Source organism: Uranotaenia lowii, chromosome 1 (genome assembly GCF_029784155.1).
Source record: "Uranotaenia lowii strain MFRU-FL chromosome 1, ASM2978415v1, whole genome shotgun sequence".
Classification (NCBI taxonomy): Eukaryota; Metazoa; Arthropoda; class Insecta; order Diptera; family Culicidae; genus Uranotaenia; species Uranotaenia lowii.
This window is the reverse complement of record NC_073691.1, coordinates 180,641,496-180,656,311: the sequence shown is the minus strand read 5'-3', so window position 1 is coordinate 180,656,311 and position 14,816 is coordinate 180,641,496. Positions and strand designations below refer to the sequence as shown.

The 14,816-nt window shown below is 37.8% G+C and overlaps 1 protein-coding gene and 2 non-coding genes across 3 annotated transcripts; 2 read left to right on the top strand and 1 right to left on the bottom strand.

The window, feature by feature from the left end:
* Positions 1-1,914: 1,914 nt before the first annotated feature.
* Positions 1,915-2,095, bottom strand: Trnal-caa (transfer RNA leucine (anticodon CAA)). The gene is made up of 2 exons: positions 2,058-2,095; positions 1,915-1,959 (listed from the first exon to the last, which is right to left on the bottom strand). It is a non-coding gene; the product is annotated as a tRNA-Leu (tRNA).
* A 6,496-nt stretch (positions 2,096-8,591) lies between these two features.
* LOC129738191 (uncharacterized) lies at positions 8,592-9,961 on the top strand. The gene is made up of 2 exons (XM_055729381.1): positions 8,592-8,844; positions 8,937-9,961. Exons 1-2 carry the CDS (start codon positions 8,592-8,594, stop codon positions 9,959-9,961), a joined length of 1,278 nt encoding a protein of 425 aa, XP_055585356.1.
* Positions 9,962-12,533: 2,572 nt separating this feature from the next.
* Trnag-ucc (transfer RNA glycine (anticodon UCC)) lies at positions 12,534-12,605 on the top strand. Its single transcript has one exon. It is a non-coding gene; the product is annotated as a tRNA-Gly (tRNA).
* Positions 12,606-14,816: the final 2,211 nt, after the last annotated feature.

Here is a 14,816-nt window from a genome sequence, read left to right as displayed (position 1 = left end):
GTTATATCTAGAAAAATTTTCAACATTCAACTTTGAAAGTTGTTTAATTTTTTTTTTATTTAACAAATCGCAAAAGTTGCCTGAATTGTCAAAATTGTCAAAATTGTCAAAATTGTCAAAATTGTCAAAATTGTCAAAATTGTCAAAATTGTCAAAATTGTCAAAATTGTCAAAATTGTCAAAATTGTCAAAATTGTCAAAATTGTCAAAATTGTCAAAATTGTCAAAATTGTCAAAATTGTCAAAATTGTCAAAATTGTCAAAATTGTCAAAATTGTCAAAATTGTCAAAATTGTCAAAATTGTCAAAATTGTCAAAATTGTCAAAATTGTCAAAATTTTCAAAATTTTCAAAATTGTCAAAACTGTCAAAACTGTCAAAATTGTCAAAATTGTCGAAATTGTCAAAATTGTCAAAATTGTCAAAATTGTCAAAATTGTCAAAATTGTCTAAATTGACAAAATTGTCAAAATTTTCAAAATTGTCAAAATTGTCAAAATTGTCATAATTGTCATAATTGTCATAATTGTCAAAATTGTCAAAATTGTTTAAATTGTCAAAATTGTCAAAATTGTCAAAATTGTCAAAATTTTCAAAATTGTCAAAATTTTCAAAATTGTCAAAATTGTCAAAATTGTCAAAATTGTCATCATTGTCAAAATTGTCAAAATTGTCAAAATTGTCAAAATTGTCATAATTGTCAAAATTGTCATAATTGTCAAAATTGTCAAAATTGTCAAAATTGTCAAAATTGTCAAAATTGTCAAAATTGTCAAAATTGTCAAAATTGTCAAAATTGTCAAAATTTTCAATATTGTCAAAATTGTCATAATTGTCATAATTGTCAAAATTGTCAAAATTGTCAAAATTGTCAAAATTGTCAAAATTGTCAAAATTGTCAAAATTGTCAAAATTGTCAAAATTGTCAAAATTGTCAAAATTGTCAAAATTGTCAAAATTGTCAAAATTGTCAAAATTGTCAAAATTGTCAAAATTGTCAAAATTGTCTAAATTGTCAAAATTGTCAAAATTGTCAAAATTGTCAAAATTGTCAAAATTGTCAAAATTGTCAAAATTGTCAAAATTGTCAAAATTGTCAAAATTGTCAAAATTGTCAAAATTGTCAAAATTGTAAAAATTGTCAAAATTGTCAAAATTGTCAAAATTGACAAAATTGTCAAAATTGTCAAAATTGTCAAAATTGTCAAAATTGTCAAAATTGTCAAAATTGTCAAAATTGTCAAAATTGTCAAAATTGTCAAAATTGTCAAAATTGTCTAAATTGTCAAAATTGTCAAAATTGTCAAAATAGTCAAAATTGTGAAAATTGTCAAAATTGTCAAAATTGTCAAAATTGTCAAAATTGTCAAAATTGTCAAAATTGTCAAAATTGTCAAAATTGTCAAAATTGTCAAAAATTGTCAAAATTGTCAAAATTGTCGAAATTGTCAAAATTGTCGAAATTGTCAAAATTGTCAAAATTGTCAAAATTGTCAAAATTGTCAAAATTGTCAAAATTGTCAAAACTGTCAAAATTGTCAAAATTGTCAAAATTGTTAAAATTGTTGAAATTGTCAAAATTGTGAAAATTTTCAAAATTTTCAAAATTGTCAAAATTGTCAAAACTGACAAAATTGTCAAAATTGTCAAAATATTCACAATTGTCAAAATCGTCAAAATTGTCAAAATTGTCAAAATTGTTAAAATTGTCAAAATTGTCAAAATTGTCAAAATTGTCAAAATTGTCAAAATTGTCAAAATTGTCAAAATTGTCAAAATTGTCAAAATTGTCAAAATTGTCAATATCGTCAAATTGTCAAAATTGTCAGAAGTGCAAAATTGTCATAACAATTATTTTAGTAAATTCATAATCGACAGATATAATTAAAAGTTTTCTAGTTGTTAAAAAATATTTGTCAGAAGTGGGATTCGAACCCACGCCCTCTATGAGGACCAGAATGCTCTTCTTGATCGAGACCGAGTTTTATCACAACATATGCAACGATGCAGACATTCTGGAATCACACAATCTGAAGTGAACTCGGTAAGATTTTACTCTTGAGTCTGGCGCCTTAGACCACTCGGCCATCCTGACTTATGCGAAGTGTTACTACTTCACCAGGTTTGGGGACGCTCCAAATTGTGAGCCCCAAATCGGGACAACCGAATCAACTGTGCGCCAGTCAGTCAGTTTGATTCCCTCCGCGCCAATGATAAGCTGATTAAAAATAATTACCGGACAGTTTGGACTCATTTTTCGTTTTATTTCTCATTCCACCACCGCTGCCCCGTTCTCTTGCGTTTTTTTTCAGTCGGGAATAATTTTACAAACTTTCCGTGAGAGTAAAGGGAAGCGGTGAGGGTGGTAATTTTTGTTCTCAATCTCGCCCGTTGGGGCCCATTATTGCAACACGGCAGCAGCTCGTCATGATGGAATGCCGCCGAATTTCCGCTCACCGAATCCACTTCCGGTCACCGAGTCTCACTAAAACCGTGAATCCTATGCATGCAGGAAGTTATTCAAAAGTTATTCGCACTGCTCTAGGAAAAGCTGAAGCCACGTCCGTTCCCTGAGTTTGGCTGAAGTCCCGGAAAGGCGGAATTGCGGTGGAACCACAACAAATTAGTTATATGTTTCCCAATATAATGATGATGATGATGATGGCAACAATAATGAATGGTGGTGAACTATTGTGGAGCCTTCCAGGAATTTCTTTTTTTTTTGTGTGGTCAAAGAATTCGATAAATTGCTAACAAAAACAGTATTAAATTTGATCATTGATAAATGCGAATGGGGAAGGTGACAAAAGTGATTGAGGGCAGTAATCGCTTCGATGTGGCACATTAAAGAGACAGAAGCCTCATTGTATTTTACAAGCTTTTCAATAATATATCGAATAATTTATGAATATGGCAAAGCAGCTTCTTGTTCGAAATATTATTCCAAATAATTAAACATGAAATAAAATAAAATACATAAATAAACAAAAATCCTATTTGCAAAAGTTAAAAGTTCGATACGCAAAAAAGAAATCTTGTTACCGAATTCAACGAGACTAAAATGACAAAAATGGCTAAAAATGACCAAAAACGACAAAAGAAAATAAAATTTGACAAAAATCTAAAAAAACAAAAATTACTCTGTCGAGCGTTCAACAACTTTTTCCAACCTAATCTTCAGAGGAGGCAGTCTCAAGGTATGGATTGGATTTGTACGAAAATGCTAAATTCAAACAATCATAATTACAGAGTAGCATCTGCCCACATGGGGTGCGTGTCGTAGTTGTCTTTTTTGTTCAGGAGAAAATTTTCAATCATTCTTAACGAGAGTGTCCTTCACAGGATTTCCCGGGATTTAAAAAAAATCGGGAAACGCTAAAATATCCCAGGATTCCCGAAGCCGATAAAATATGTTAAATTACTTAAAATTTACACGATCTAAAATGGATCAAATTGAGTTAGGATAATATTTATTTATTTATTTATTTAGATCCTAGGCTTCAGCCTTTTATCTTAATCTAGAGTATAATTAATATTATGAACAACACGAATATGTAATATAAATTAACACTGCTTTCTTCTAATCTTAATTTGTTCTCTGACCATATTTAATTTAATAATATCAACGTTCGCATTATAAAGTGTCATGATTCGGTACATAGCAGTGATTGAAATCCTTATCAGTTTTGTCAACTTTTGGAAGCAACTTTTGCTTCCGAGTAAAGCGTTGAGCGAGAGAAGGTTGATCAATTCATTCTCAACCAAATACAACTACTGGTACATAGGCTCATTCCTAGCATAATTTTGAATCCTATTAGCTAACTGGAATGGCCTTACGCTACGCAAACAACTGTGGCCTTCGTTATAACATATTTGAGATGTTAAATACGGCGAATAATATCTTCCACTGGTCAGATCCTTTAAAAACAGTGCGTCAATCGATTTTCTGCGAGTTTCCAGGGAGTCCAATCCTACCAGCATGCACAACACTTGATACTCCGGCATTTCTGCTTGCCATCCAAGGTTTCTCAACGCGTATCTCAGGAACTTCTTTTGAACTCTCTCTAGTCTGTTGATATGAATGTTATAGTATGGACGCCAAACAATACTCGCGTACTCCATTGCGGTCCGAACCAATTCGACGTAAATTGATACAATCGTAAAGGGATCACTCAACTCTTGACTAATTCTGCTAACCATTCTGAACATTGAATTAGCCTTTGTTACAACTTTTTCTATGTGCTTCGAAAAGTTTAGCTCTGAGTCCAACTCAACTCCCAAATCTTTTATTGAAGCTTGCCGTGGAACAATCAAATCATTTCACAGGCGGTATTCGTACATGATGTTGCTCATTTTCCGAGAAAAAGTAACCACATTGCATTTAGAGTCGTTGATTTTTAATCCAAATCTGCTGCAGCATTCCGTAAACCTGTATAGAGCATTTTGCAGAGTCGTGCAATCTTTTGGGTGACGAATTGGCAGAAACATCTTTAAATCAAAAGATGGAAACTCGTTCATAACAGTGGTGAAAAAAAGGGGTCCCAAGTGACTCCCTAGTGATACACCACTGTTTACCCAGTAAGTCCTGGATCTCACGTTCTCCATGTTCTGTTCTTAATGATAGTTCTTTCTTGATATATGGCTAAGATTTAAACATTATTTTTTCTAAAAACTGGCAAATCCAAGCAAAGCTTTTTCGTTCGAAAACTTAGTTGAAAAGTAAAAAACTAAAACACTGATACGAAGATTTACACTTTTTAGTGTCAAATTTCACACATTTTGAGCTTATCAAAGTCAACACTTCTTCAGTGTTCAAGGGCTGAACACTAGACAGTGTTTGGTCGGTTAAAAAACTTAAGCGTTTTCATTTTACACATTTCATCGGGATAGCGTCCAGCCAATTTTACACAGATTTCCTGAATGTTGCTATTGTTTTTTCCAGATTCCAGAAAAAAAAAGTGTAAACAAAGATGTTTTGGAGCATTGAAAAAACATAGAGGTTAGAGGAACATTACTTTAATTCGATCAAACATAAGAAAAGCGATTTTTCTTTATTTCTTACTGCTATAGGGTGTCATCACTTGTTTCATCGGCAGCCTTTAGATTCCTCGAACCTTGAGACTCAGGGCCGGAAAACAGAAAACAAAATTTAAAAAAATGCGCTCGAATGTCAATTTGGTCGGATGAAATCACCAGTGTGCAGGTATCAATTTTTATTTCATTAGAATGATCATTATTAAAACTTTTTTTAAGTCTTTGAGAGAGTTTAACATTGCACAGGGCTACAAATTTCGCCTAACTGAGCATGCCTTATCTATTAAACAATAGATTTGCTTTCGAATTCTACACACCTGTCGCGAATGAATGAGCGTTTCCAAAACAGTGTAATTTTCAAATGGATGGCCGCACCATATATGACGAAAAAATGTGTCAATTCTACAATGGAACAGTGTAAACAATATGAACAGTGAAGGACAATCTGAAGTTTTCACGATGGTGATTGGCAACCTTGCCAACTAGCGAAGATGAAGAATTCATTGAACACCACGCTAACTTTTGGCCAGCCCTTAAAGGCGTAAAATTGACCCGTTATTGAGAACCTCCACGATCTGTCAAAAAACGGGTCATTTTATCGGTTCAGTATTACCCCTTATTTCGGAAAAGGAAAGTCCGCTTAAAAAGGGCAATTTTAGAACTTGCGAAGTTTCAACTGTTGATACTTTTCTTTGTCTGATGAAGCGATTATGGAGAAAGATTTCGGTAAGGTTTTTATTTCATATTTAAACTTCTAACATTAATCAGAACTATTTTTCATTTAGATAATTTCACCAAGCTGGACTTCAACGAAACAAGGATTGAGCTATGGATTGGAAATTAACTGGTAAGTTATGTATCTTTTTTATATAATTTCATAATCTAAAATTCGATTTGGTTTTAGGATTTGGCCAAAGAAATAACTGGAAAATCAATGAATCGCTATACCAATTTTAATAGTTTTTTTTTATTTTTAAGCACTACAATAAACGAAATTAAAATTATTTTGTTGGTTCTATTTCTTTCTAGCGAACAAAATTCCTTTAACTTGAACCTCCACCAACCGGAAGCGTTTAACATAAGGGGTAATTTTCTTCCACAACGAGCGTTATCAAGGTGAGTACCCCTTAAAGGGTACAGCGGCTTTATCCTAAAAAAAGAGTTCTCCCAGTCTTATTGAATAACGGGTCAAAAGCTAGGTCAGGCAAAATTTAATAGAAATTTTCTGCAGCATTTTTTAACTTTTCGACAGAAAACTGAGCACTTTGTAAAATCAACAAAACTATTGTTTTAGAGATGAGGCATGCTCAGTTTAGTGAAACTTGTTAACCTGTCCAATGCAAAACTCTCTCAAAGACTTGAAAAAAGTTTTAGTAATAATAATAATAATTGAGTAATAATGAAATAAAATTTGAAACAAATGTCGCCGTCATGATGAATCTAGTAGGTATGGTGATCTCACTTTGGCAAAAAGTAGACGAGAGTTGCATGCGGAGGAGGAGGCGAAACTCAGCCGAAATTTGACAGCTGGCTGTTGGCTGGCTGCTGACTGGCTGGCTGGGATGCCAGGTGCTCTGATTTTTAGTAAAACACGGAGTTTTTCCAATCATCAAGATTCAAGATATTGCTAAGACAAAGATTTCGCCTTAATTTTTGCAAATATAATTCATAGAATCTAAAAAAAATCTTCCGGCTGAGTTCCGGGCTGGTATTTAAGCAAAGCTGTAAGACGTTGGACCAACATACGACGGTGCCAGCTTTGTTGGTAGCGGTGAGTAACATTAATTTTGCATTACTTATGACAAATTTATGCATATTCTACACTATAGGCGAGGCATACATTCCATCGTCCGAGAAGCGGCTGGCCTTCCTGCAAGAACATCCGATCTTCATAGAGATGAAACAGTGCTTCAGCAGGACCCCCGTCTGCTGCCATCGCTGCTCCAGAAGATTCAATCGAGTAATCCGGATCTAACGGAAATCATTTGGGAAAACCAGATGGAGTTTTTGGCTCTTTTGAACGAGGGAACCGATGAGCTGAAGGGTAGTGGAGGGGGCCGCTTCGATGGTGAACACCCTGAGTCCGACCTTGATGCCATCGATCGGACAAGCAACATTCGGTTTAGGATTTTGGTTGTTTAGTCCATTTGGTCATTTCTTTGTTTCCGGAAGTCAAATTGAAATAAAATAAAATAAACTAAAATACAATTTGGTTTTAAATCTTTTGATCTTTGGTCTACGATAAGCTTGTACACAAACATACATAGACTTTTTTTTTCAAAATTTCTGTGATTTTTTTTATCTCAAACACCTGGCATCCCTGGACTCCCTTTTTCGTAAACGTCGATAGCTTTGTGACAGAGGAAGAAGCTCAACGAGTTGCTCGAGAAGTCAAGGCCATTCACGCGCGAGGAGGTTTCAACATTCGTGGTTGGAGATCCAGTAGCGTGAAAATACTCCAAGGACTTGGAGAGGCAACAGCTCCTAATCCCAAAGAACTAAACACACAGCACGGCATCATCGAGAGGGTTCTTGGAATGCACTGGCTTCCCAATGAAGATACTCTGGCATATTCCACCAACTTTCAGCCACAAATAAACGACATAATTTCAAACAGAATGCGGCCAACGAAACGACAAATACTGAAGTGCTTAATGAGTGTATTCGACCCTCTCGGTCTTCTAGCGGCCTTTGTCGTTCAAGGCAAAATACTTCTCCAAGATATTTGGAGAGCCGGTACTCAATGGGATGAAGAAATCGACGACCAAGTATTCGAAAAATGGACCAGATGGATAGATCAGTTCCCACTTAAAGCAGACCTCCAGGTTCCAAGATGCTACTATCTACATATATGCTACTGAAACACTCTACAATGATCTTGAACGTAGCCGTAGCGTATTTTCGTATTTCCATCAATAGCAAGGAATATAAGTGCGCTTTAGTTGCGTCAAAGACAAAGGTAGCTCCTCTACGACATTGGTCGATTCCCCGGCTTGAACTCCAAGCTACTGTATTAGCTGCTCGACTAGAAATTTATTAAAGAAGGCCATACATTGCAAATACATCGTACGGTATTTTGGTCGGATTCGAGTACAGTACTAGCCTGGATACGCTCGGACCATCGAAGATATTCGTCGTTTGTGGCATGTCGAGTATCTGAAATATTATCTACCACTTCTATCGCTGATTGGCGATGGATCTCAACGAAGATGAACGTTGCTGACCTGGCCACAAAATGGGGACAAGGTGGCCAACTGGACGTGGATGTTCCATGGTTCAACGGACCGGAATTCTTGAAAGAGGAAGAGGCAGAGTGGCCGCGTCCCAAGTCAATACAACCAACTGTAGAAGAACAAAAAATGTGTGGGGTCCATCAAAGCCTAGAAATTCCAGAGCCGCTGGTTGATGTATCCAGATTTTCTAAGTGGGTGAGACTGACCAGAGCAATGGCCTACGTATTCCGATATTTCAACAACTGCAAGAAAACACGTTGCAAGATCAGTAGTTTGTATCCCACGCAATCCGAGTTGAGGCTCGCCTAAGATTACCTTTTCCGAATGGTTCAACGAGAAGCTTTTCCAGACGAAGTGCACCAACTACTGGCACAAATCAGCGAGCCGAATAAGAAACAGGTCACCGTAGGAAAAGGCAGCAAACTGTACAAGTTGTCACCTTACCTGGACGAGCACCAAGTTCTGCGAGTCGACGGGCGGATTGGAGCGGCGGTTAATGTGGACAACTGCATCAAGTATCCAGTGATTCTCGCGAAACAACACCGTGTCAGCGATTTGATCATCGATTTTTATCACCGTAAGTTCCATCACGCTAATTTCGAGACCGTGGTGAACGAATTACGGTTTACGGTTTACCATATCCCACAAGTACGATCCCGTGTGAAGCAGATTGTGAAGCGTTGTCAGTACTGCAAAATCAACAACGCTCGACCTCAAATTCCAAGGATGGCTTTACCAGCGGCGAGGTTAGCAACGTGCACACGACCATTCACTTTCGTTGGATTGGAATTGTTTGGTCCACGGTTAAACGTTGGATCGCGCTCTTCACCTGTTTGACAGTGCGCGCTGTCCACGTCGAAGTAGTATTCAACCTAAGTACGGAATCGTGTATTATGGCGGTTCGGAGGTTTGTTGGTAGGCGAGGATCACCACTAGAATTCTATTCAGACAACGGCACCAACTTCCGGGGAGCCGATAACGTGCTGCAGCAACAAGTGTCCAACATCGAAGAAGGGCTGGCATCTACGTTCACCAACACTGCAACGAAATGGGTGTTTATACCTCCCGGAACACCACACATGGGCGGCGCATGGGAGCGCATGGTGCGTTCGGTGAAGAAAGCGATGGAGACGAGCCTGAGCTCGTGTAGGAAACTAAACGATGAAGGCCTGAGGACTCTGGCAATCGAGGCTGAGGGAATTGTGAATTCCAGACCGCTTACGTATCTTCCGATTGAGGCAGCGGAACAAGAAGCTCTTACACCTAATCACTTGTTAATCGGAAGCTCCAACGGTGTCAAGCAGCCGACTGTAGAGCAGGTAGACGAAGTATTAATGCTTAAAAATACCTGGAACCAAATACAACACCAAGCAGACAACTTCTGGCGTCGATGGGTTCGCGAGTACTTACCGGATTTGACTCGGCGCACGAAATGGCAGGGTGAAACTCGACCCATTTGTGTAGGAGACTTAGTGATCATTGTGGATGAGGCTAGAAGAAATGGCTGGGTCCACGGACGTGTTAATGAGGTCATTCCAGGGCAAGATGGGCGTGTAAGAAAGGCAAATCGGCAAACTCATAGGGGGCTCACTAGGCAATCGGTCTCGAAGTTAGCTGTACTTGACGTTGAGGCTGAGGTACCAAAATTAGCTGTACTGGGAGTTGCGACTAAGGGTAACCCGGGATCATCCTGACCAGTGTTACGGGGGGGAGGCTGTTGACAACTGGGAGCACTGCCAATTTGAAGCGACGCGACACCAAATGCCAAACTACAGTTCAGATGCCAGCCGTAGAGGTCTCCCGATTGGAAAAGACGAGTTCCGGAAAACATTCTCTACCACCCGCGCAAAGTAGATGCAAAATTGAAAAATCTAGCTAAATTATTATATAATCTACCTACCTAAACTATAGTTTAAAATTTAAATAATCTTAATCGCTAAAGGCAGTGAACTGAATTATGGTAATAAGTGAAAAGTTCCTACATCAGTCCACCAGCACCAGCTAGTTTGATTCTTCTGAAACTGTTCCGGCTCTTCCGGCTAAGTGTAGAACTCTGCTATTCCAAGCCGCGTATTTAACAGTTTATAAGCAGAAGCAACGACGAGCTGGAGATAGTCGAAGACTTTGTCTATCTCGGCTCACTGGTGACCGCAGACAATGACACCAGCCGTGAGATCCAGAGGCGAATTATCAGCGGAAGTCGTGCCTACTATGGACTCCACAAGCAACTGCGGTCGAGAAGACTTAGCCCTCGCACGAAGTGTAACCTGTATATGACGCTTATTAGACCGGTTGTTCTCTACGGACACGAGACATGGATATTGCTCGAGGAGGACCTGCGTACACTCGGAGTATTTGAGCGACGAGTGTTAAGAACCATCTTTGGCGGCGTACAGGAGAACGGAGTGTGGAGGCGAAGGATGAACCACGAGCTCGCGCGACTCTACGGCAAACCCAGTATCCAGAAGGTGGTGAAAGCTGGCCGGATACGCTGGGCGGGTCATGTTGCGAGAATGCCGGACGACTGTCCTGCAAAACAGGTGTTCGCTACGAATCCGGTAAGAACAAGACGAGCGGGGGCGCAACGAGCGAGGTGGTTAGACCAAGTGGAGCGTGATCTGGTGATCGTGGGGTGCCCGAGAAATTGGAGAACGGTTGCTATGAACCGACTGAATTTTGGGAATTATGTTCGTCAAGTTATGTCGTAAGACGGAATACTATGTAAATAAAAATAAGCAGAAGCAAACAGCTCGATTCAGAACCATTACGGCTCTCCCAGCCAAGTAAGCTAGCTTGACTTAAGCTGTACAGTAACTTACCAGCATTCGTATAAGAACTGTATACATCGTATTAGAAGTGTTCCGGTTGTAGGAGAAGTTACTTCCAACACTGATTTCTTGAAGCTGCTTGATCGCTATCGAGACCGGTGTAAATTTTTCTTGCATACAACTCGGAACAGCTGCGAAATGTTGGAGAATGACTAGCACAAAAAAGCGCATTCGGATTTGTTTATTTATGTTTATGATTTTGTTATGTTTATTTTGCATGCTTCACATTTTAATAATTTTTAATGGCTATGATGGTATTATTGAGTGCGATATTTTTATCTGTCAAATCATATTTTTTCAAAAGTCTCGCTCGAAAGTAATGCAAAACGCAACACAAAAGCAACCGAAATGGACATTGAAACAATCTTTTTATTTTGTTATTGTTAATAAACGTGTTACGAATTACGTTTGCTTTAAAGAGGATTATGTACGTATGTGTTTGAATTTCGAAGAAGACTGATTTCAAAATATGGTTGTAATTTAACTTTAGACCTAATTCCAATTAATGGACGCTAAAATGTAGGTGTATTTCGGTAGAGAGAGAGATCTCGAGTTGGTCAACATTTTACAAACCATGGTCGGGGCATCATGTTTTGGTCCCTGCCCATCATCAGACACAATGAGGCATTACCGAGATGGTTCCCAGGATTCACGAATTTCAGCAAGCTTCAACCCTTTGGTGTGGTGAACAGGATGATGGAACAAGAAGGCGCAAATGGGCGCACATTTTACGCTCCACAAAGTCGGTTCACTCCATCGCCGCAGGCATAAACACCCACACACATTGTGTTTGTATGGGCAAGTTCAAAAGGGGTAAAAGTTTTCACATGAAATTAATTTGATGTGCAAAATTGATATAGGTACTAAACTTTGTGTTTAGTTTTTACAAACAGAAGGAACATGACTAGAACAGGAATTTCGGCTGCCGCCTCTTCACATCTTTCACTTCCAGCCGACTCCGGTTCGCTTGCTCAAATTTTTTCGAACCTGTCTCTATCAAAACAATTACCTTTTCATTGGGCCACCAGGCTGCCTTGTTGCTGTTACTTTTTATTCCTAACCTAACAAGTTGAATTTGTAAGCTTTGAGGGTACGCCCTTCGGCGGTCAAAACGCGAAACACAGTTTACGCATCCGTGGAGTAAACTTTTTGAAACGTTTGTTTGTCCGTTAATGAAGGTAATTAACTGTACGGAAAACATTTTCCGAGAGCCATCATACAACCGAAGTCGAAAAACTCCTCAATCGAATAATTTTCGCCTGGATACAAATACAAATTTAGATAAAAATTTGCAAAAAAAATATGATTTGCAAATTCCATTTCCGTTCTGTTTCCTTTAAATTTTTGCTTGTTATACAAATACAGAATAAGTTTTAAATGGAACTTGGTTCTTATCATTCTTAGCTAAAATTGAGTACCATTTTTGTAATAACCATATGCGTCGGTGGTGTAATGGTCAGCATAGTTGCCTTCCAAGCAGTTGATCCGGGTTCGATTCCCGGCCGACGCACTTATCTTTTTATTGCAGCGTCCTCAAACCAAACATAAGTTTACCAAATTTATTGTACTTTTCGATTCACTCGTAACCTATTCCGTAGTGGATTTTTCCTAACCAATATTTTTTTACAACTTATGAGAACTCTATACCAATGATGGGCTCTAAAACAATTCAAGAATTTGAATCGCACAGAAACAAAACTAGTTTCAATCAAATTAACTTCACCATAATTCCGTCGGGACAAAAACTGTTGTATTGTGTTCCGAAAATAGCCTAAGGTGAGGAAATCTTCACCTTTCTATAGGTCGGTACATGTGGATACGCCCGACCGACGATACACATCTAGAGCCCAGAAAAGGAAACAGGCACGTGCCACATGGCTCTAACTTTTCCCATCCATGCCATCCATGTCGTCGTTGCCGAACTCCCACGATCATAGCCGGGGGTGTCGGTCGGTTTCCGAATAACTGGGGAACCGCAAAACGACCCGAAGTAGATCAACCACCTTCGCCTTCCTTCTTCCGTAGAGCAAATACACAATCGTGCAAGGAAAAGTTTCATAATTTAATTAAAATGAATTCAATTCGATCCGGAGTTGTAGGTAGTTTTTACTGTTTGCTTTTTTGATGGGAAGAAAATGAGGGGCTTAAAAGGGGGGGGAGGCGGTAGGTTCGAAAACGTACGTACATGCATAAGTACCTATATCGTAATGTTGAAAATTTTGGTTACCAATTTGTTTGAAATTTCGAAACAACGGATTCGTACTGTAGTTCGTCGTCGCATTCAAATCGCCTCGGGATGCGAAAATGTTCTTTTCCATCAATTTTCGCTGCATCATTTTGATAAAATATATTTTTCTGGAGAGTTCATTTCACCAATTGGCAATGGCGATCGAATGGTTATTCGAACCTAATCGATTCCAGCTGCCTGGGATCTGATCATTGAGCACTGAAACTCTAAATATTGATATAGGAAAAAGGCAACGAAAAAAGGAGAGGGCGAATTCCGATTCCACCGTGTCTGTAGATGAATTTTTTTTCAGAGTATTGTGCAACAATTCTGAAAAAGTTGATTTTGTGATTTTTGGGCCTCAGAGACACAGAATGACAGAAGAACAAAAAAAAAGAAGGCAGAAAGACGGAAAGAAAGAAAAACAGAACGACAAAAATAAGGAAAGATACAAAGACAGAAATATAGACAGACATACAGAAAAAAGAAGTCAGAAAGACAGAAACATATAAAAACAGAATGTCAGAAAGGCGTGAAATCTTAAGAAAGAAAAAATTCAGAAACATAGACAATCTTGAAGTAAAAAAGGAAGAAATCAGAAATTTTGAAATACATAAAATCGGAAATGAGGAAGAAAGAAAATTTAAAAAAAAATCAAAGATAGGTGAGTCAGATAATAAGAGAGTCGAAAAGTAGGGCAATTTTAATGTTAAAAATACACTCAGAAAAATACTATTATGTATGCCATAAGATTCTCTTATGAAGTGGCGCCATAAGAAAAATTAATGAAATTCATAAGATTGTCTTATGACGCGAATGAATTCTGAAGATGAACGCCTACTGCAATGAGAGGTTGTTGCTTTTCATAAGAGATTCTTATGGAAACAGTAAATCACTTTCTAATAAGAATAATTCTAGATATTTCATGCTGAAAACATTCACTTTATTGTTTGCCAAATTTGTTTTAAATTAAATCATTCACCATCAGCAGCGCATCAACAGACGGCTCCATCAAAGTTTTTGTTGCCGCAACTTAATCTTCGACCTTTCGTTTTTTGCCGATCTGCTGCTGAAAAGTAAACAAGCAATATATTAAACGTTCACACCAAAAATATCAATTCGAACTTACCATTCCGGAGATTACAATAACATTTAACATTGAAGGAAAACTATAATAACTATGAACTGGCGATTGCTTCGTACTTTTAGATGATGAAAAAAAACTGATGCAATGAATGAAAGTGTTCATTATTTTTTCACAATGTCGTTTCTTCTATTTTTCATAAGAACATCGTATGAAAATTGAAAGAATTTCATAAGACTCTTATGAAACATTATTTTACACTCTTAAAAGCGGTTCATAAGATGCATCTTATGAAAATTATAATAAGAATTTGCCTGAGTGTAGGCGAATTCGGAAAACCGCAACAGAAAGAAAACTTTGAAAAAATTAGTGAGATCAGGAAACAAGAAAGTCAAAAAGTAGGGAATTCA

Bases quoted from the DNA above. Each gene is read 5' to 3' on its own strand.
- LOC129738191 (XM_055729381.1), top strand. From the start codon at position 8,592: ATGGTTCAACGAGAAGCTTTTCCAGACGAAGTGCACCAACTACTGGCA. The intron at 8,845-8,936 runs GTAAGTTCCATC...CGTGTGAAGCAG, and splicing joins GATCATCGATTTTTATCACC to ATTGTGAAGCGTTGTCAGTA.